This window comes from Sapajus apella, unplaced genomic scaffold (assembly GCF_009761245.1).
Source record: "Sapajus apella isolate SASKATOON/1434 unplaced genomic scaffold, GSC_monkey_1.0 scaffold17, whole genome shotgun sequence".
Taxonomy (NCBI): domain Eukaryota; kingdom Metazoa; phylum Chordata; class Mammalia; order Primates; family Cebidae; genus Sapajus; species Sapajus apella.
The window spans coordinates 14,469,137-14,492,509 of NW_022436957.1; the positions used below are offsets into that span (position 1 = coordinate 14,469,137).

A 23,373-nucleotide genomic window follows, 5' to 3' on the forward strand; every position below is an offset into this window, starting at 1 on the left:
CATATAGTATGTGGTCTTTTGTGTCTGGTTTCTTTCTTTTTTTTGAGACAGAGTCTTGCTCTTGTTGCCTGGGCTGGAGTGCAGTGGTGTGATCTCAGCTCACTGCAACCTTTGCCTCCTGGGTTCAAGCAATTCTCCTGCCTCAGCCTCCCAAGTAGCTGGGACTACAGGTGCATGCTACCACACCCAGCTAATTTTTGTATATTTAGTAGAGACGGGGTTTTACCATGTTGGCCAGGACGGTCTCAATCTCTTGACCTTGTGATTTACCCGTCTTGGCCTCCCAAAGTGCTGGGATTACAGATGTGAGCCACTGCACCCGGCCTGGCTTCTTTTACTTAGCATAGTGCTTTCAAAATTCACCTGTGTTGTAGCATGTATCAAGACTTCATTCCTTTTTATGGCTGAATAATATTCCATTGTATAGATGGACCACATTTTGTTAATCTTTTCCTCAGGTGATGGATCATTTGGGTTGTTTCCACCTTTTGGCTATTATGAATAGCGCTGCTGTGAACATTTGTATGCAAGTTTTAGTGTGAAGATGTTTACAGTTCTCTTGGTTATAGACCTATGAATGAAATTGCTGTGTAATATAATAACTTTGTGCTTAACTTTTTGAGGAGCTGCCAAACTGTGTTCTAAAGCAGCTCCATCATTTTGCCTTCCCACCAGCAGTGGATGAGGGCTCCAGTTTCTTCACATCTTTGGCAACCCTTGTTATTGTCTCTTTTTGATTATAGCTCTCATAGTGGGTGTGAACTGATATCTCATTTTCATTTCTATTGACTGTTAATTGACAAACTCATCATCAACAGCATTAAAATCGTACATTTTGATAATTGTATGGAAAGTCTTTCTTCTCTTGGTTCCCAACTGCCAGATCTACCCCAGATTGATAAAGTGTTTACTTTTCATGAGAGGCCAGCCTTGAAAAAGAAGTTATTTGTGTTGTACAAACGCAGCTCTCTGGTGGTCATAGAGCCAGTACCCAGATCATGGCTAGAATGCTGGTGGATTTCCACCTTTCCCTTCCTTTATCTCCAAAACATATTTGATATTTAAAAATATTCCTTAACTCTTAATCTCACCACCAAAAATGAAAGAAGAGATTATAATGAACAAAATTTAGTAGCTGTCTTAGGTTGGGTTTCCTAGAAGCAGAGGCTGAGACAGAGATTCTGGTACAAGTGACTTACTGAGGGTGTGTTTTCAGGGAAAGCTTGTAAGGGAGTGAGGAATGCAAGACAGGACAGGGAAGAAGCTAGGCCAAGATACACTTTTTGAAGTCTGACCTCAGCCTGATCCCATCTGGAGCTGTCAAGTGTACGATGCACTACAGTTTGTCCCTGGCAGAGGCAAGGGAGGTGGGGAATGGGCCGTTACACCCTTACTTCAGCCAGTGGTGGTCTATGGGCAGCCCCACAGGAGGGGTGTTCATGTGTTTTCCTGTGTTGCTTGGGATGCAGGCAGTCCTCTGGAGGCAGTCATAGATGTGACCCTTAGCACCTGCAACAGCTGGGATAGGAATGCTCCAGAAGAGTAAGGGCACTCAGGTGGAACACCAACAGCATTTGCCACAGTGGCTGTTTGGCGTTCATTCATTGATTAATGTATTTTTATTTTGTCCAGTTATGCAACTTCTTTACCTTCATGTTGGAAAACTACAAACATATACGTAAGGAAGAGATAGGTAAGTAAAAAGTCTAGTCTTTTCAAAAGTAGTCATTAAATATTGAACTGTCCTCATCAAGAGCTGTAAATTCTGAAGATGGGAGAACACTAAGAAATTTAAAAGATGCCTTCCTCTTTTGTTTATGTGACACTCAAGAACTGGCACATTGGTTCAAGTGGCCTTTTTCCTTCTCTGGATGGTGTCAACTAAATTGGCCATTTAATTTTTTCACTTTTCCAAAAACTGAATTCGAATTCATTCAATATTCCACTTGCTGAATGCCTTCTCTGAACTACAGTCTACCAGTGCACAACAGGAGCTTAGCAGAGGGAGCCTTATTTTTCATCCACAAAACTTTTGTGCTGAGAGATTAAAATATTTTGAGTATTTCATGCAGCAGATCTGGGGAAAATGGCAGATTAAACAGTTGGAGCCATCGTGTCTGTTTTCTGTCCTCTCTCTCCTCTCTTTTATCTCTCTCTCTGTCTGTCTATCCATAATCTAGTCATTCTGAAGCAGAGACAGGCAATGGAGTTGTAGTTCAAAAATGACTTCAAAATTATAATTTTTTACAACTATGTATTTCTCCTGCAAATTAAGATCTGCCTGTTATTATCTCAAGGCAGATCCCAGACTTAAAGGCTCATTTTGCTTTAATTTGGGCCAATCACTTTTTTTTTTTTTTTGCTGTCATTAAAATGTGTATGGCATCTAGGAGCATCTTTTAAATAATCTGGTAAGTACTCTTCAAAGTGAAGTGGTAAAAGAATGGTGTTTTAATGGGCATGATTTGAGCTAAGTGCATATGTATGAAACTAATTAAAGCATTTAATGATCTGTAGAAGCTTTCTGAATGGTGAAATAGCCAAACCTAAGGAGTGGGGAGTGGGTGGAAGTGGGTACTTTGCCATTTATTCTTTTAGATAGCTGCAATTCGAAGACAGTTGTTTATGCTTCATATTCTTTGGCAAAGATGTTTTTGAGAGGAAATATGAAAGTGATGAAATAAAACAGCACTTTCTGCTAATGACCTAATACTTCAACCCAGGTTTACTTCATCAGAATCACATACGGAGTTTCAGAGCCACAGATGGCTGGGTTCCAGCCCAGAGATGTTTACTCAGACTGTGTTTTTTTAATCTGCATTTTTAAAAAATTCGTAGGTGATTTTAAAATACAAGAAAATACTTTTATTAAAGAAGGGGACAGTGGTTTAATCTTCTTATACAAACTTTTATTGGAAGTATAACATACATTACAGGAAAGTATACAAATTATATGACTCAGTACATTTTCTCAAAGTAAACACATCCGTGTAACCGGCACCTGGAACAAGAAATAATACATGATCAGAGCCACAGAAGCTTCCCATCCTGCCTTCTTGTAGCACTCCCCAACCCCCACTTCATCGCATAACTACTTTCTTGACTTCTACACCCTAGATTAGTCTTTGAACTTCTTTATATAAATGGAAGCATATGGTATATGCTCAATTGAGTCTGGCTTTTTTTTTTTTTTTAATGTTTTGTTGTTGTTGTTGTTGTTGTTGTTGTAGAGATGGAGTCTCGCTCTGTTGCCCAGGCTGGAGTGCAGTGGCACAATCTCAGCTGGCTACAACCTCCACCTCCCAGGTTCTAGTGATTCTCCTGCCTCAGCTTCCCAAGTAGCTGGGATTACAGGCATTTGCCACCACACCTGTCTAATTTTTGTATCCTTAGTAGAGGCAGGGTTTCACCACGATGGCCAGGCTGGTCCCAAACTCCTTACCTCAAGTGATTTCCCGGCCTCAGCCTCCCAAAGTGCTGGGATTACAGGCATGAGTCACTGTGCCTGGCCCTGAGTCTGGCTTCTTTTGCTCATCATTACATTTGTGAGAATCATCCTTGTAATTTGGCATTTTTATTGCTGAATAATATTCCATTTTACTGATATACCATAACTGATCCATTCGATTGTGTATGGGCATTCAGGTTGTGTTCAGATTGGTGATTTAAATGGTGGTGCCATGTACATTCTTGTACATGTCCCTTTTGGTAAAATATGTATGCATTTCTTTTGCTGTATACTCATTTTTCGTTATCTGTTGCTACCTAACAAACCACCCCCACATTTAATGGCTTAAAAACAACAGCCATTTTATTGCCTGTGATTCTGTGGGTCAGGCATTTGAACAGGGCTTGCTGGGAACAACTTTCCTCTGTTCCGTGTGTTATCAGTCAAGCTCACTCATCTAGCTGGACTGTGCAGGAAACATCACATGGTTTTAATCACATGTCTAGGACTTTGGTATTAGCTATTAACTTGGTTACCTCTCAGCCAGGTGCAGTAACTCATGCCTGTACTCCCAGCACTTTGGGAGGCCAAGGCAGGTAGATCACCTGAGGTCAGGAGTTCAAGACCAGCCTGGCCAACATGGCAAAACCCCATCTGTAGTAAAAATACAAAAATTAGCTGAATGTGTTGGTATGCACTTGTAATCCAAGCTATTCAGGAGACTGGGGCACAAGAATCGCTTGAACCTGAGAGGCAGAGGTTGCAGTGAACTGAGATCGTGCTACTTTACTCCAGCCTGGGTGACAGAGTAAGACTCCATCTCAAAAACAAACAAACAAAAAAACTTGGTTACCTCTCTTCTTCTCATGCCGCCTGTCTGTCCAGTAGGCTCTTCTGGGCTTCTTTATTGATGGCTGGGTCCAAGAGGGCAAAAAGCTGCAGGGTCTCTTAAGGCCTATGTGCTAGAACTCTGGGAAATCAGTCTGCCATACTCTATTGGTTAAAACAAGTCCCAAGGCCAACCGTGAATTCAGAGGGGTTAAAGAAATATCCATCTCTTGCTGGGAGGAGTGGCAGTATTACAGTAGAAAGGGATGTGGACACAGGGAGGCATGAATCCTTGGGGAGCCATTACCATAAAAATGTACCACAATCCAGGGATAGAAGTTTTGGGTTATAGGGTTTATACCTGTTCAGTTTTATTACATACTGGCAGACATTTTTACAGGATGGTTGTTAACAAGCTATACTCTCACCAGTTCAGTTCTTCCATATCATCACCAACACTTGCAATAGTAGATTATTTTCATTTTAGTCATTCTGGTGAGTATGTAGTGGTATTTCAGCTTTAGTTTTCATTTCCCTGTGAGCAGTAAGTTGTTCACCTTCTTTTTTCTTTTATTTTTTGAGACAGAGTCTCACTCTGTCCCCCAGGCTGGAGTGCAGTGGTGCAATCTCAGCTCACTACAGACTCTCTCTCCCAGGTTCAAGTGACTCTCCTGCCTCAGCCTCCTGAGTAGCTGGGACTACAGGCATGTGCCGCCACACCCATTTTTGCATTTTTAGTAGAGATGGGATTTCACCAACATCAGCCAGGCTGGTCTCAAACTCCTGACCTCAGGTGTTCTGCCTGCCTCAGCCTCCCAAAGTGCTGGGATGACAGGTAGGAGCCACTGCTCCCAGCCAAGTTGCTCACCTTTTTGTATGTTTGTTGGTCACGTGGAGATGTCATGTAGTGAAGTGCCTGTTCCTGTTTTTTGTCCATTTTTCTATTGGGTTATCTGTCTTTTTCTTATAAATTTGGAAGAGTTTTCTAACTATTCTTATTTTATTTTTTTGAGACAGACTCTTGCTCTGTTGCCCGGGCTGGAGTGCAGTGGCATGACCTTGGCTCACTGCAACCTCCCCACTGCCCAGGTTCAAGTGATTCTCATGCCTCAGCCTCTCGAGTAGCTGGATTTACAGGCAACTGCCATCATGCCCAGCTAATTTTTATATTTTCAACAGAGATGGGGTTTCACCAGGTTGGCCAGGCTTCTCTTGAACTCCTGGCCTCAAGTGATCCACCTGCCTTGGCCTCCCAAGGTGCTGGGATTACAGGCATGAGCCACTGCACCCAGCCCTAACTGTTCTAAATGCGAGTCTTTTTTAAATAAATGAACTACAATATCTTCTCCCAGTCTTTGGCTTTGTCCTCCAATCATTAAATGCTGTCTTGATGAAGAGACATTCTTTCTTTTCATGCAGTTCATTTGTTTTCCTTTATGGTTAATGCTTTCTGTATTCTGTTTAAGAAATCCTTCCCTGATATGAGATTATATATGTATCTATAAAAGTATATACATATGTTATATATATAAACATATACATATATTTAATATATACACACATACACATATTCATTTGTGCAAAAATACAGAATAAACCTATAGAGTAAACCAGAAACTAATGACATTGTTTACCTGTAGAGAATGGGTGGGAACAGGGCAGAAAGAATAGGAAATGGGATTGGTAGAAGAGATGAGGGAGAAGGACACTTTTCTGAGTATACCTTTTTGTAATTCTGACTCTTAGAACCATGGTAATGTTTCACATTCCACCCGCCAAATGATAATTTTGTTGCAAATGAATAACATAATCACCTGAAAGAGGTTGGGAAGAAACATAGTAATTTAAAACATTGGAAAATAGCACTTTCGCGTTAATATGTCTTGATGAGATTTCATTTTTACTTATCCTGCTTGGGGTTTGCAGAGCTTCTGTGATATCTAAGTTCATGCTTTTTATCATGCTCAGGAAATTTTCATCCATTAATTATCTAAAATATCTTTTTTTAATAAGTCTAAATATCTTTCTTTGGCATGTCCTTCTGCTTTTAAACTTAAAAGGCCCTGAAATTTTTAAAATGTGTATCGCTATATCTGTATTTTTAGATATTTTTCTGGTTTGACTTTAAACCATAAAGTTTGGATTATTTATATTAAATGAAACAGGAAAATTTTAATGCCCAGTAGTTAAGAATAATTAAAAAACAACTACAAAGAAAATTTCATAGTAAGTTAACCAATTATTCTCCCCAATGTTTATTTGATAATAGATCTTTTCAGCAGTGATCTGTAATGCCTCCCTCATAACACACTTATTTACAAATGCATCATCAGGCATATTCTTGAGCTGTCTATTCTCTTTTTTTTTGGTCTATTCTTGTATACATCTCTCTATTATAGAGTTCTAGAATCACACCAGTTTAATTATTGTAGCACAGCAGAAAAAGATTTACAGATCATTGTTGTACGTTGATTTCTGAAGGTCCCCTTTGGTGGGAGGATTCCAGACAACCTCCACCTCCTCCTGTTTAACTGAAGTGCTGTGATCCCTAAATAGGGCATTTTGGGAACCAGAAGGTTATTTAACATTTCCAGATATTGGGGCCACCATATTAACGGTTTTAACTCTGAGGTGCAGAGGATCTCGAGACACGTTGGGTGTTCTGAAGGTAAGAGGTGACCTTGAAGCCATCGTATTTGTCTTTGTAATCCTACCACCTCATGACAGTCAATTATAATAGTTGATCTCCCTGTGCTACTACTTTAAGTACTCAAAACCAGTGCATAGGATTCCATGGGGAGTAGAGACTCCACAGAATCATTCCCAGTTCACTTTCACACGTCAGCCTCCTCCCACAGGCAGAAAGCCGAAGCTGCCATACATAGCCATAGGTTTAAACAGACACTGGCGGAAGTGGGGAGTGGGATGGAGTGTGTGGAAGTGTTGTTTTTACTTTGCTTTCTGCTTCTCAGATCAGCCAAAATGTCCTATCAGACCAGGTATTTTATATTTTTTGTTGCTGTGGTGAATAGAACATTTTCCCCATTGTATCCACCATTGGTTATTGGTAGTGTTTAGTAAAGCTTTTGAATTATGTCAATTTATCTTTTATATTATGCTACTATTAAGTAATAATATTATTTTTATTGCTGACATTTGTTACATGTTTACCATGTGCAATGTATTTAAGTGCTTTAAATAGATCATTTCATTTAGTCTTCATGACAAACCGGTGAGTTTAGTAGTATTATCATCCCCTTTCTGTAGATACGGAATCTGAGGCTTAGAAGGTAATCTCCCAAGGTTATTAATCTTATTGGTGGAGAAGCTGTAATTTAAACCAGTGTGATTAACATCAGTATTATATATATATTTATTATGGAATTTATATATATTATATAATATATATTTTATATATTTTTTTATTTTTTATTTTTTTTGAGACAGAGTACAGTATTGTGATCATGGCTCACTGCAACCTCGATCTCCTGGGCTCAGATGATCCTCCCACCTCAGCCTCCAGAGTAACTGGGACTAGAGGCACACACCACCACTCCCAGCTAATTTTTTTGCATTTTTTGTAGAGACAGGGTTTTGCCAAAATCTCTGGACTCAAGAAATTCTCCTGCCTTGGCCTCCCAAAGTGCTGGGATTACACATGTGAATGCCCAGTCTCTGTATTATATTTAATTCTCCTATCGCTTCTTGGAGTTTTTCAATTGACTTTCTTGGGTGTAGGTATTTAATCACATTGGCCACAAGTAACTTTATTTTTATATCTTTCTATACAATAATTACTGCTCTTATTTCAGCTTCATGTCTTATTGCATTGGCCGAAGATAGTGGAACAGCATTAATGAATGAAACAATGAAAGTGGACATCCTTGTTTTGTTAACGACTTAATGGAAAACTGTTATTGTTGATTTAAATTTATAAAGCGTTGTTAAGGAAGTATCCATCCATTCCTAGTTTCTGAGTTTTTAAAAAATCAGGAACAGATGTTGAATTTTATGAAATGTCATTTTGGCAGCTATTAAATTTATTATATGGACACCAATGGTTCTGATCCAGATTCATAATTGAGAAAGGAAAGTAACTATAAATGTAGTTCAATTGGTGCTTTTCTTTTTCCAGCAATATCTGGAGCTTGTTTTCAAAGTGACATGTGGGTGGTAGAGGCAAAAATTTTTTTATAAAAATTTATGGCTTTAAATTTTTCCCTGTCCAGATTTTGAGTCTGTACTGGGTAAAAGAAAAGATTGTATGTAGGGAGTATTTTTGAGGTATTTTCTTTAGAACAACTTGTAAAGGTATCATTTGGTTATAATTCCAGATTTTATTATACTTAGTTTAGATTCATGTTGACAAAATTGTAAATCAAATAGGTAAGGATTAATTCTAATTACATGTTGCACAAATCTTTATGTATTGTTGGTATTCATTATATTATTGTTATTATGATAGTTATAGCCCACAAGAACAGTATATGCATTAGAAATGTTAAAGCCTTTGATTGTTTTCATACATGACACGTTAGCTACTGGAAGAGAACTTATGTTACTCTTTTTTATGTTGCTAAAATCCAGCAGAATAATTATGATTTGATATTGACTAATACTTCATATTGAGTAGTTTTAACTAAGAATCAGTTTAGGGAACTGGTGTTTTTCATATATTTGTCACTGAACTTTTAGTCAATGAGGGTCATCAGATCTATGGAAGGGAGGGTAGACCAACCTTATCTTTTTTTAAAAAAATGAAAACAATATTTCAATTTTGTTCTTAAGTCACCAGACTAAGTCTTCATAGGTGGAAGGAATGAAATTGATTTGCGGTGTCAGTTAGCCAATGGGAAAGGGAGAGATGACAGAGCACGGGTGGAGGCAATGGTTGGGAAAATACAATGATTTTTGGTTTATTGCTCACAGAGTTGGGATTACTAAATAAACTGGTTATAAGTATATAAATAATACTATAGGTATCATGTAGCATAGTTACATTTTAATATGTAGTGAAAGCATAATGGTTAAGAGTTTGAGCTTGAAGCCAGCTTCTCTGGGATCAAGTTCCGTCTCTCCTACTTACATGCTGCACCCCATTTTCCTCATATATAAAATGGGGATACCAACAATATTTATCTCATAGGGTAGTTTCGGTCATTACATGAATACATGTGTGTAAGGTGCTTAGAACAGTGCCTGGCACATCAGTAACTGGGAGCTCCCATCCTTGTCATTATCAGCATGATGCCTTGGAAAAGGTTTGGCCTGGGGTTCAACCTGGGCAGGAGTTGCTGGGTTTTGAAGAATGAGGAGAAATTGTCCAAAGAAGAGAAAGTAAGGGTAGTCCAGAGAGAGTGAAGGGTGGGAACAATGAAGACGGAGTGCTGGGGTGGGAGAGGAAAGTATCCCCAGTGTGGGGCAGATGCGAGGTCCAGGAGTGACAGCTTAGATCGGAGGAGTCTCCGACTATGTTTAATTGTGTTACAGATCCTCCTCTGAAGAGAGGATCATGCTGGAGATACAGGCAAGTGAGGGGGTGACTGCTGAAGTTGCCAGGCCTCTCAGGATTTGGAAGGGAGAAAGGGGGCGGGGAAGAGCTCCGTGGGTGATCTTCTATGCCCATCTGCATCCACAGCTGCATCCTTAACTTAATTTCTTCTTTCCCTCCAGCATCTGACCTTTTAAATCAGGTGTGCTTCAAGCTATGCTACCTTTCTTTCTTTTTGAGGCAGGGTCTTGCTGTGTTGCCCAGGCTGGAGTGCAGTGGCACAATCACGCCTCACTGCAGCCTTGACCTCCTGGGCTCATCCTCCTGCCTCAGCCTCCTGGGTGGCTGGGATTATAGGTGCACACCACTATACCCACCTAGTTTTTTGTATTTTTTGTAGAGATGGGGTTTCACCGTGTTACCCAGGCTGATTTAATGCCATTCTCTTGAACACTGCAATCATATCATAAATTCCTCCCCCATCTAAAAAACAAAATTCCCTAGTTTTGACCATGTGTTCCATATTCACTTTATTTTTTAGAGTCTATAACAAAAAATAACCTTTATAATTCTGTTAGATGATGTAGTGAAATGACTGTGGGTTTGTGTGTGTGTGTGTGTGTGTGTGTGTGTTTGTGTGTGTGTGTGTGTGTGTGTGTGTGTGTGTGTGTGTGTTGCTGTTATTTGTTTTTTCTAAAAGTTGCTTGGTATTTCAGTTTGTATAGTCAGGAAAAGAAACGTTTTCATTTGGAGCAAGGTATATATCCAAGAATGACTACCAAATTGAAAAGGGTATCCTGAGCATTAAAGACAGTGAAGTATTTCGGCTTTACTGCCTACATAATGGATCTGAGATAAAGTTATCAAGATGCTGCCTTTCTAGTCTCTAAATATAAATCAAAATAATTAAGTTATTCTTAAATCTCAAACCAAACCCAAATGAGAAAAACAAACACTTCTGGAACATATTAAAGACAGACATTATAACTCCTAAATTCAACTTCTTATAAAACATCATCAACCACCACCAGAAAATACTGTGGTACACAATAATTTTGAAAATATTTTTTAAATTTGCCAAATTTTTCACATTTAGTTCTTAACTGTAATCTCTCAGCATAACTGGGTCATGAAAAAAATGTATTCTTTCTATATCTGCTAACATTATACCTTCTAAACTTGACCACTCCAATATTTAAAAAGCTAGAAACTGCAGAGAACTTCTGAAGAATGGCCTTTGTAACAATTCAGTGTTAATGAGTTGAAGAGTATGTCATCATCCTCTGGGTCATTATCTGCAAGAATATTGTGTATTAAACAACCACCATACCTCAGTGGCATGTAATAAGCATTTCTTTTTGCTAACAAGTCTACAGATTAACTGAACACTCCTGCTGATCTTGGCAGACTTGATTTGGCAGTATTTCGGGTCTTGGCTGGAGTTCACTCATGTATCCGGAGTGAACACTGGTAGCTGCTGGCTAGGGGCTGATCTAGGACAACCTTGGCTAGGATGACTCAGCCCAGCTCCACGTGGTCTTGGATATTTCTGAAGCCTAGTTTAGGCTTTGTGGTAGTGGCATCGTTCCTAAAGAGAGCATGGAAGCATACAAGGCCTCTAGAGACCTGGGCTCGGAACTGGTACACAGCACTTCCATCACATTCTCTAGGTCTATACAAGTCATGAGCCCAGCCCAGTTTGAAGGGATGGGGAAACACACTCTTGACAGGAGTAGCTGCAAAAGCACATTACAAAGAGCATGGATAGAAGGTGGGATAGAGAATTGGGATCACTTTTGCAATCAGTCTACCATGTTTCCTTTCATCTTTCTCTATCTGAATTGTCTCAATTTCTGTACTGGGGCTGACTGTTTCATGGGCAATCTAGCAAGCAGGGACCCTGAGTCTCAGTACCCACTAAAATGGACAATGCAGGCACTCAGTAATGTAGAACTGTCTCTCCAAGACCGAGAGGTTCTTTGGGTATTTCTGCCTGTGGCTTGTCATTTAACTTTATCTGCTTTGTTACCAAGAAAGAACAAAAATCATATCAGAACATTTATTTTTATGTAAAGAGAAAAACAAATCCATTACAGCTAAGTAGAATCCTCTGAAGTGTATAACAGGGGGGAAATTGAATGTTGCAGTTAAATTTTCTGTAGGTTCTGAATACCAGCAGATGTTTGAACCAAATATAATGTATTGTTCTGTTTTCAGCCCTATTTGTAAGAAACTGAGCTGTAAGAGTGGGCAAAAAACTTAGAGCTAGAGCTTTGATCATCCAGATACCCTAATTGGCCACTTTTCCCTGTGCTTCTCCCTCCCCTTCCCACTGGCCATGGACCCACTGCTGTGGTAAAACATCTGTCCAGGAAGGGATGATGGTGACCCATGTGAATGTACTGGTCTCAGGATCAGTCATTCCTCGTGGTTATATGTGGGCTGTGTTGGTATGCATACCATTTAGCACAGCGCCTTACATGGGCTAGGTATTCAAGAAGATATTTATTAAATTTAAGTATTGAAATGTTGATTCCCATCCTCGCTTCTGTCCTTCCTTTTCCAGAATTAAGTCAACTTACCGAAAGCAAACTGGACATGATGGATAAACAGGATTATGTGGACTTGATAGATGTCCCAGACTCCTATCAAGGTCCTCGGCTACAATTTCCTCTCACTTGTGCTGATATTGATTTACTTCTGGAGGCTTTTAAGGGAAAACAGGTAAGTGGAAGCAGATGCTGCCTTGATTTTTGTACATAACAGATACATGGTAACTGTTGAAAGAATGGATGGACATACTACAGCAGAAATGCATTTCTTTGGGAAAACAGTTTACATTAGGTGAGAGCTACCCTCTGTTACCCATTCAATAGAAGTCTCCTCAGGTGCCTGGCAAGCTCCTCTCTGTAGGCTTACAGCATTTCATTTGCCATTTTCTGAGATATCATTCACATACCATAAAATTTACCATTTAACAGTGGACAACTCAGTGATTTTTTCATGCATTCACAAAATTGTGCAACCATCACCAATGTCTAATTTCAGAACATTTTTATCACCCCCAATAGAAAGGCCATTCCTATTATCATTTCCTCCTCCCCACCCCTGGCAACCACTATTCTACTTTCTGTCTCTATGGGTTTGCCTACTCCAGCTTTTTCATCTAAATGAAATCATCTAATCTGTGGCCTTTTGTATTTGGCTTCTTTCACTTAACTTAGTGTTTTAAAAGTTCATTCATGTCATAGCATGTATCATTACTTAATTTCTTTTTCTGGCTGATAATATTCCATTGTATACCACATTTTGTTTATCCATTTATCAGTGAATAGACATTCAGATTGTTTCCACCTTTTGGCTATTATGAATAATGCTGCTATTAATGTTCATGTGCAAATTTTCATGTAAATATGTGTCCTCAGTTCTCTTAGATATATACCTAGGAATATTTCACTGGGTCTATGGTAACTCTATGCTGGATTATGTGGTAACCATATGTTTAAATTTTCCAGTAATTGCTAAACTGCTTCCCACAGTAGTGGTACCATTTTGCATTTCTACCAGCAATGTATGAAGGTTCTAATTTCTTCATGTTTTTGCCATCACTTGTTATTTTGTTTGTATTTTTATTTTTATTATGGCCATCCTAGTGTGTGTGACATGGTATTTCATTGTTGTTTTGATTTGCATTTCCCTAATGACTAATGATGCTGAACATCTTTTAGTGTATTTATTGGCCATTTGTATACCTTCTTTGCAGAAATGTCTGTGCAGATTCTTTGCCCATTTAAAATCAGGCTGTCTTTTTTTTTTTTTTTTTTTTGAGACGGAGCCTCACTCTGTCCCCCAGGCTGGAGTGCAATGGTGCAATCTCGACTCACTGCAACCTCCACCTCCCAGGTTCAAGTGATTCTCCTGCCTCAGCCTCCTGAGTAGCTGGGATTACAGGCACGTGCCACCATGCCCAGCTAATTTTTGTATTTTTGGTAGAGGGGGGTTTCACCATCTTGTCCAGGCTGGTCTCGAACTCCTGACCTCATGATCTACCCACCTCAGCCTCCCAAAGTGCTGGGATTACAGGCATAAGCCACTGAATCTGGCCCAGACTTTTTGTTATTGAATTATAAGAGTTCTTTCTGGATATAAATTCCTTATCAGATACATGATTTGCAAATATTTGCTCCCATTCTGTAGATTGTCCTTTCATTTTCTTATTAATGTACTTTGATGCATAAAAGCATTAAATTTTGATAAAGTCCAGTTTATCCATGTTTTTTCTTGGTTACTTGTGCTTTTGATGTCATATCTAAGAATGCATTGTCAAATCTAAGGTCATGAAGACTTGCCTCATGTTTTCTTCTAAGAGTTTTATAGTTTTAGCTTTTACACTTATGTCTGTGAATAATTTTAAGTTAGTTTCTATATATGGTATGAAGTCAAAATTAATTTTTTGCATATGGATATGCAGTTGTCCCAGCACCATCTGTTGAAGAGACTGTTCTTTCCCCATTGAGTGGTCTTTGCACCTTTGTGAAAAATCAATAGGCCAGGCCAGGTACAGTGGCTCATGCTTGTAATCCCAGTACTTTGGAAGGCCGAGGCGGGCAGATCACCTGAGGTCAGGAGTTTAAGACCAGCCTGGCCAACATAGTAAAACCCCGTCTCTACTAAAAATACAAAAATTAGCCAGGCATGGTAGCTTGCGACTGTAATCCCAGCTACTTGAGAGACTGAGGCTGGAGAATCACTTGAACCCAAAAGGTGGAGGTTGCAGTGAGCCAAGATCATGCCGCTGCACTCTAGCCTGGGCGAGAAAGTAAGACTCTGTCTCAAAAAAGAAAAGGAATCTATAGACCATAGACATAGGGGTTTTTTACTGGACTCTCAGTTCTGTTCTATTGGTCTATGTGTCTATGCCAGTACCACACTGTATTGATTGCTGTAGCTTTGTAACAAGTTTTGAAATAGGGAAGTTTGAGTCCTTCAACTTTGTTCTTTTGTAATGTTGAAGTTGTTCTTCATTATTGTTTGTCTATTTGGGGCCCCTTGCAATGAATTTGAGGATCAAATTTTCCATTTCTGCAAAAAAGCCTGTTGGGAGTTTGATAGGGATTGCATTGAATTGCTATATCACTTTGGGTAATATTGCCATCTTGACAATTTACATATTTCAATCCATGGTGTCTTTCCATTTATTTATATCTTTAATTTTTTTCAGCAACGTTTTGTAGTTTTTAATGGACAAGTCTTTCATTACCTTGGTTAAATTTATTCTTAAACAATTTATTCTTTTGGTTGATATTATAAAAGGAATTATTTTCTTAATTCCTTTTTTGATTGCTTATTATTTGTATGTTGATCTTATACTCTGGAGCCTTGATGAATATACTTGTTAGCTCTAGTAGTTTGTGTGTGTGTGTGTGTGTGTGTGTGTGTGTGTGTTACTCTTTGGAATATTCTATATACCAGATCATGTTATCTGTGAAAATAGTTTTATTTCCTCCTTTCTGATTTGGATGTCTTTTGTTTCTTTTTCTTGCTCAATTGCTCTGGCTAGAAGTTCTACCACAATATTGAATAGCAGTGTGAAAGTAGGCATGTTTATCTTGTTCCTCATCATAGGGGGAAAGCTTTCAGTCTTTCATCACTGATTTTAATGTTAGTTTTAGGTTTTTCATAAAAGTCTTTTATCATGTTGAGGAAACTTCCTTCAATTCTTAGTTTTCTGAGTATTTTTATCATGAAAAGGTGTTGGATGTTGTCAGATGCTTTTTTTTTTTTTTTTTTTTTTTTTTTTTTTTTTTATGAAAAAGTTTTTTTTTTTTTTAGATGGTTTTTTTTTTTTTTTTTTTTTTTTTGCATCAATTGAGATGCAATTGATTCTATTAATGTGGTGTGATATATTGATTAATTTTCTTATATTGAACCAACCGTGCATTTCTGGAATAAATCCCTCTTGGCCATGGTATATAATCCCTTTAAAATGCTGTTGTATTTGGTTTGCTGGAATTATGTTGAGAATTTGTGCATCCATTTCATAAGCGATATTGGTCTGTAATTTTCTTTTCTTGTACTGTAATGTTTTTGCCTGGCTTTGGTATCAGGGTAATACTGATCTCATAGAGTGGGTTAGGAATTGCTTCCTTTTATTCTATTTTTTCGAAGAGTTTCAGAAAGATTGGTGTTAATTCTAATTTAAATGTTTAATGGAGTTCACCACTGAAGCCATTTGGTCTTGGACTTTTCTTTGTTAGGAGGTTTTTGATGACTGATCTAATCTCTTCACTTGTTCTAGATCTCTTAAGATTTTTTATTTCTTCTTGAGTCTGTTTTGGTAATTTGCGAGTTTCTAAGAATTTGTTCATCTCCTCTAAGTTATCTAATTTGTTGGTGTACAATTGTTCATAGTATTCTCTCATAACCCTTTTATATTTCTTTAAGGTTGATGATAATGTCCCCATTTTAGTTTCTGATTTTAGTTATTTTCATTTTCTCTCTTTTTTTTTCCTAGTCAGTCTAGTTTAAAGGTTTATTAATTTTGTTGATCTTTTCAAATAACCAACTTTTGGTTTTGTTGATTTTCTCTTTTGCTTTTCTATTTCTCTCTATTGTTTTTCTATTCTTTATTTCATTTATGTCCACTCTAATTCTTATTTTCTTTGTCAAAATGTTGTTAGTTTATTGATTTGAGATCCTTCTTTTTTAATGCATGCTTTTACAGCTACAAATTTCTCTCTGAACACTGCTTTTGCTGTAATCCCATAAGTTTTGGTATGTTGTGTTTTCATTTTTATTCATCTCAAAGTATTTTCTAATTTCCCTTGTGATCTGTCTTTATTATTTTTTTTACCCATGGGCTTTTTTTAAGAGTATGTTGTGTAATTTCTACATATTTATGAATTTTCCAGTTTTGCTTCTGTTATTGATTTCTAGTTTCATTCCATTGTGGTCAAAGAAGATACTTTGCATGATTTCAGTCTTTTTAAATTTGATGAGGTTTATTTTATGGCCTAACATCTGGTCTATCCTGGAGAATGTTCCATGTGTCCTTGAGAACAATGTATAGTCTGCTTTTGTTAGGTAGAGTGTTTAGTAGATATCTGTTAAGTCTAGTTGTGTGTGGTCTCTGAAATCTCTGTTCCTTTAGCTTGTGTTAAGTTAGTGTTTTGACGGAGATTTCCTTGAACACCAGAAGCGATTTTTTTAAAAAAGAAAAGAAAAAAAAATATTTGCAGATTGGCTATGTGTTGGAGCCGTCCTTCAACTCCTTGGGCCATTTACAAATCTTAGTCTTTACTTCCCGCTTGCACTGAACCATTGTTCAGTTTCCTTTTCCTTCATTCACTGTTTGTTTGGTTACTATAAACTTTGAGTATTTTCCAGAGTTCTGACAAGGGTGATTCTGACAGAGTTTTTTGTCTTTTTTTTTTTTTTGCTTGATATTTCAATGTTTTTGTGGAGGAATGGGACCTTAGAGCTGCCTAAATGACCATTTTCTCTGATATCACCCCAATACTCTCATTCTCAGGTTAGGACCCTAAAGGGCATACCTAGGAGTAAGAGTGAACCGGAAGACTGACTTTTCAAGGATCAAATCATGTAATTCCTGAGACTGAATTGAGATAATCTTAGATAGCTAATGCTCCTAACCACCTGCCAAAAGCAAATTTAAGTCCTCTCTGGAAGACAATAGGCCTGAGATTAATTGTTCAGTTTTTCTTTTCTTTTTTTTTTTTGAGTTAGAGTCTCATCCTGTTGCCCAGGCTGGAGTCCAGTGGCGAGATCTTGGCTTACTGCAACCTCCGCCTCCCTGGTTCAAGCGATTCTCCTGCCTCAGCCTCCTGAGTAGCTGAGACTACAGGCGCGTGCCACTACCCCCAGCTAATTTTTTATAGTTTTAGTAGAGATGGGGTTTCACTTTGTTAGCCAGGATGGTCTTGACCTCCTGACTTCATGATCCACCCGCATCGGCCTCCTAAAGTGCTGGGATTACCAGTGTGAGCCACCGAGCCCGGCCTATTTATTGATCGATCCTTCCTTCCTTCCTTCCTTCCTTCCTTCCTTCCTTCCTTCCTTCCTTCCTTCCCTCCTTCCCTCCTTCCCTCCTTCCCTCCTTCCCTCTCTCTCTCTCTCTCTTCTTTCTTTCTTTCTTTCTTTCTCTTTCTTTCTTTCTAAGACAGGGTCACACTCTGTCACCCAGGCTGGAGAGTGGTGGCACTATCATAGCTCACTGCAACCTTGATCTTCTGGGCTAAAGCAATCCTCCCCCCTCCGCCTCTCAAGTAGCTGGGACTGTAGGCACATGCCATCATCCCCAGATAATTTTTTATTAGTTTTTGGTAGAGACAAGGTTTCACTGTGTTGCCCAGGCTGGTCTCAAACTGTTGGCCTCAAGTGATCCTCCCACCTCGGCTTCCCAAAGTGCCGGGATTATAGGCATGAGCCACTGCATCTGGCCTCAGTTTTTCATATGCAATTTCCAGTACTCAATACAAATATAACCAAGCACAGGAGGTTATAATACGCATGAAAGAAAACAGAGGCAAACAACAAACAATGGAAACAGACCTGTAGGGTATTTAGTTAGTGGCATTTTCTGACTCAGAGTTTAAAATAAATATGCTTAATACATTCAAGGAGATAAAAGATGCATTGGTCCAAGGAGCCATAATAGAGAAGATTGATAAATCTGACTTTATAAAAATGAAAAGACTGTGTTATTAAGGGAAGAGTAAAAGGTTCAACACATTGTACAGAGTAAAAAAAAAGATTGTGCATATTTTGATTTTTTTAAATTGAGAAAAAATTCATCTAATATAAAAGTGATCATTTAAATCATTTTAAAGTGTATAAGTCCAGGTGCAGTGGCTCACGCCTGTAATGTCAGCACTCTGGTAGGCCGAGGCAGGTGGATCACTTGAGGTCAGGAGTTTGAGACCAGCCTGGCCAACATGGTTAAACCCCGTCTGTACTAAAAATACAAAAATCAGCTGAGCGTGGTGGCAGGTGCCTGTAATTCCAGCTGTTAGGGAGACTGAAGCACGAGAATCACTTGAACCTGGGAGACAGAGGTTACAGTGAGCCAAGATCATGCCACTGCACTCCAGCCTGGGCGACAGAGCAAGATTCTGGTTCCCCCCTCCAAAAATAGTGTACGATTCAATAGCTTTTATTATATTAAAAGTGTTATGCAGGGTGCCACATCTGTAATCCTAGCACTTTGGGAGGCTGAGACGGATGGATCATGAGGTCAGAAGGTCGAGACCATCCTGGCCAACATGGTGAAACCCCGTCTCTACTAAAATACAAAAAGTTAGCTGGGTGTAGTGGCGCATGCCTGTAATCCCAGCTACTCAGGCGGCTGAGGCGGGGGAATCGCTTGAACTCGGGAGGTGGAGATTGCAGTGAGACAAGAACATGCCACTGCGCTCCAGCCTGGGCAACAGAACGAGACTCCATCCCAAAAAAAAAAAAAAAAAATGTTGTGCAACCATCACCACTATGTAATTCCAGAACATTTTCATCACCCCCAAACAAAACCCTTTACCCATTAGCAATCACTCCCATTGGCTCCTTCCCCCAGCCCCTGGCAATCCTAATTTAGCTTCTGTCTCTATGGATTTGTCTTATATGAACATTTCCCATGAGTGGAATCATACAATATATGTGGCCTTTTGTGCCTAGCGTCTGTTCCTTGGCATGTTTTCAGGGTTCATCCATGGTAGCATGGATCAGTACTTTCTTCCTATTTTTAGCTAAATAATGTTACTTTGTATGGATATAGCACATTGTATTTAAGGGATTATATATCTGTACATGCATTTTCATATTCATCTGTGGTTATATTGATTTTTGTATGCTTGTAAATACATAGAATATTTCTGGGAATGATACCCAAGATACTTCTAACAGTGGCTGTTTCTAGGGACAGGGATTAGGGGAATAAGATCTGTGGGAGACGGAAAATAACTTTTCATTATTTTACCCCTTTCTACTATTTAAAATTTTATGTCAACTAAAAAAATAAGTTGTCTCTCCGTTTTAAAACTACTTTTATTTTTGAGATAGAGTCTTGTTCTGTTGCCCAGGCTGGAGTGCAATGGTGTGATCTCAGCTCACTGCAACCACTGCCTCCCGGGTTCAAGTGATTCTCCTGCCTCAGCCTCCCGAGTAGCTGAGACTATAGATGCTCGCCACCATGCCTGGCTAATTTTTGTATTTTTAATAGAGGCGGGGTTCCACCGTGTTACCCAGGCTGCTCTCAAACTCCTGATCTCAGTGATCTCCCCTCCTTGGCCTTCCAAAGTGCTGGGATTACAGGCGTGAGCCACTGTGCCTGGCCCTGAAACTGCTTTTTTAAAAAGAAATATTCTTTAAAGGTAGTATTTTTTTCCAACTTAAAAGAATGTGACTATTTTAAGTGGTTATTTAACCTGAATATATAAATGGAGAAACTGCCATCCGAGTTAATAATCTTGCATATTTAATACTGCAGTTGTAAATATAATTCTGATGCTATGGAAAGACAGCCTTATAGGCAAGGACTAGTATGAACAAAATGATTTTAGTCAATCCAAAGACCCAGAGAAACTATTTTCTTTTTTTTTCTTATGACTTGGTTCCAATGAATATTTTCATAATAATTTTTCTGTTGTTGCAATATATTCTCAGTGTATATTTGTTAATTTAGCTTTTTTAAAAACCAAAAATTCCCCTTCCAACAACAATTATTCTGATTACTACTACAAACGGACCAGAAAAGCTACAGTGACAAGCTAAGGTAACACTGAAGCCAGTGCTGGGAATCAATAGATTACATGTGGTGGGGGTGGTGGCTTACACCTGTAATCCCAACACTCTGGGAGGCTGAAGCAGGAGGATCATTTGAGACCAGGAGTTTAAGACTTGCCTGGGCAACATAGCGAGACCCTATCTCTTCCCCCCCACAAAAAAGGAAAGAAAATAGATTGAATATGCAAATATATATGAGCAATTATACAAAAGTATTTTTGCCTGTTTCTTTAAAATGTGACTAAAGGAAAGTTCACTTTCAAATTTTGATTCAAGTTATGGATTAAATGGATTTAGAATGCTTCTGTGGGAAAAGTACTTGGCAATCTATTAGGTTTTGGATAGACAGAAAATACGGGTCTCTGCCTCTACCAATCAATATCCAGGGGCCCTTTTCTTTCCTCCTAATTCTTATGTTGCTTCAAATCCTGTTTCCTGTCTCTTTAAAAACGTTATTTAATCATGAAAATTCTCAAAACTTAAATAATATATTTTGGGGTCTGGGATAGAAAATAACTATATTATTTTAATAGCTATAGAAATGGAAATTTCAGGACATCATGAGACAAGATTGGTCCAAAGGGCTCCACTTGCCCTTAATCCCATACTCAAAGCGGTATCTGAGCAATATGTAGATAAGACCCCTTTCTCGGCCTTCAGTAATCTAAACCAGTGCTGTCCAATAGAAATACAATGTGAGCCACATGCATAATTTAAAATTTTTTGATAGTCTTATTAAGACAGTTTTAATGTATTTTATTAATTTGGCATATAAAATATTGTCATTTAAATATGTAATTACATTAACAGTGATTAATAAGATATTTTACTTATTTTCTTCATACTAAGGCTTTGAAATCCAGTGTGAATTTTTCACTTGGAGGACATTTCAATTCAGACTAGCTCCAGTTCACATGCTCAAGAGCCCCGTGTGGCTAGTGGCTGCCATGTTGGACAACATAGGTCCAATATGGCAATAGGTCTAAATAGTTTTGACCTATTAAAATATGTTACATTTCTGTGGTAGTCACATCTCTGCTGTATTATATTTTGGAGTATGTATTTAGAATTTTTTTTTTTTTTTGAGGCAGAGTCTCGCTCTGTTGCCAGGCTGGAGTCCAGTAGTGAAATCTCGGCTCACTGCAACCTCCGCCTCCTGGGTTCAAGTGATTCTCGTGCCTCAGCCTCCGGAGTAGCTGGGATTACAGGTGTGCACCACCACACCCAGCTAATTTTTTATATTTTTAGTAGAGACAGGGTTTTGCTGTGTTGGCCAGGCTGGTCTCGAACTCCTGGCCTCAAGTGATCCACCCACCTCAGCCTCCCAAAGTGCTGGGATTATAGGTATGAGCCACTGCACCCAGCCATTGGAATATTTTATAATTTAAAAAAGGGAGAATGACACACTGGATTTAAAAACAGTCCCGGGGATAAAACAGAGCAAATCTAACAAAACAATAATCTCATAAACACTGTGACTGGAGGAGAGCAATGGGATGAATAGTCATAAATAGGAGACAGTCCAAGTGTGTTATCTGCATTTGGAATATGGTTTATACTTAGACTTTTATATAAATGTACTTGCCATTCTGAAAATTCTCGAGGCTGTACACCAAATATTGGGGCCACACCTGGGAGGCCTGACTCAGGAGCTTCTTAGAAGCTGGTGTGGCTGCCTCATGCATCTCCCAGCCCAGCAACACCTAGTTTCCATCCCAGGTGGCAGGATGTCCCAACAAATGCAGACTGTTGCTATTTTTCTGTCTCTTTCTCATTCTTCCTCTCCTTTTTCTTTTTCTCTTTTATTATTATGATCAGCTTTTTGTCGGCACGTTTCCTTAGGGCAAGGGCGTGCCTTCCTTCACTTCTCTTGGGCTCTAAGGACCTGGGATGATCATTCATTTATTCAGTTGCACACATCCACTGAGGGCTTATTATGTGGCAGACACTGTTAGAGTGATCTAATAATTGAGAGATTATCCTGAAATGCAGTGACCTGACACGTGCGCGTGTGCTCTACCTTTACAGTTTTCTATACAGTCATGTTTTTCTTCCTTGTTCATTACATCTATTTCCTCTGCTTCTCCCTCACAGATACTTCATGCCCGTTATGTCTTAGAGGTGCTATTTGAAACCAAGAAACTCCTGAAGCAAATGCCAAATTTCACTCAAATACAAACTTCTCCCTCCAAAGAGGTAACAGTCTGCGGTGAGTTTCAGAGCAGAGTTGTCAAATTAATATTTAGGAGCCTCTTGGTCCTACATCGTTTACCTAGCTTGAAAACTGTGTAAATTGAACTGTGTTAAGGGAAAAATGTTAATATAGAATTATCTATCATGATAACACTGTTCCCCATCTTGTCTTTGTTTTGCATACCAGCTGGCAGGAATTAATTATGTGAGAAATTAAAGAGCTCATAGCTTTTTATAAAGGCAGACAGCATTTTAATATGGAAAAACCACCCATGGGTGGAATAAGCATTCTTTGCCCTCTGTCTAGCTCTCATTATCTTTGTTCCACGTTGCTTTTTCTAGGTGGGCCTCTGCATACCACTTATGCTGGGAAGAGAAAAGCCCGTGGTAGGGTGGAGATTAAATTCTTCTCTGCCCTTGGCTGCTGTTTTAGATTTTTCCAACTGGTCTCTGCAGCTTTTAGAAGAGTAGGAATGTCCCAGAAATCTGTTTCTTGTTCTTTTAAATAACAAGATTGGAGATTTTGCTATCATATAGGCCAGCCTGGCAGGATATTGCTTCAAGAAACAGTACACATTGAAATTCATCACAGTTGGTGCTCAGCATGCTTGCAACTGTT

General features: G+C 38.8%; 1 protein-coding gene across 1 annotated transcript in view; it reads left to right on the top strand.

Moving 5' to 3' along the window:
• Positions 1-23,373, top strand: part of PPEF1 (protein phosphatase with EF-hand domain 1) — a 123,175-nt gene that overhangs the window by 58,116 nt on the left and 41,686 nt on the right. The window contains exons 7-9 of the mRNA XM_032285842.1: positions 1,633-1,693; positions 12,334-12,491; positions 22,656-22,770. Of these exons, the coding sequence (XP_032141733.1) occupies positions 1,633-1,693; positions 12,334-12,491; positions 22,656-22,770 (334 nt within the window). The remainder of the gene's footprint in view (positions 1-1,632; positions 1,694-12,333; positions 12,492-22,655; positions 22,771-23,373) is intronic.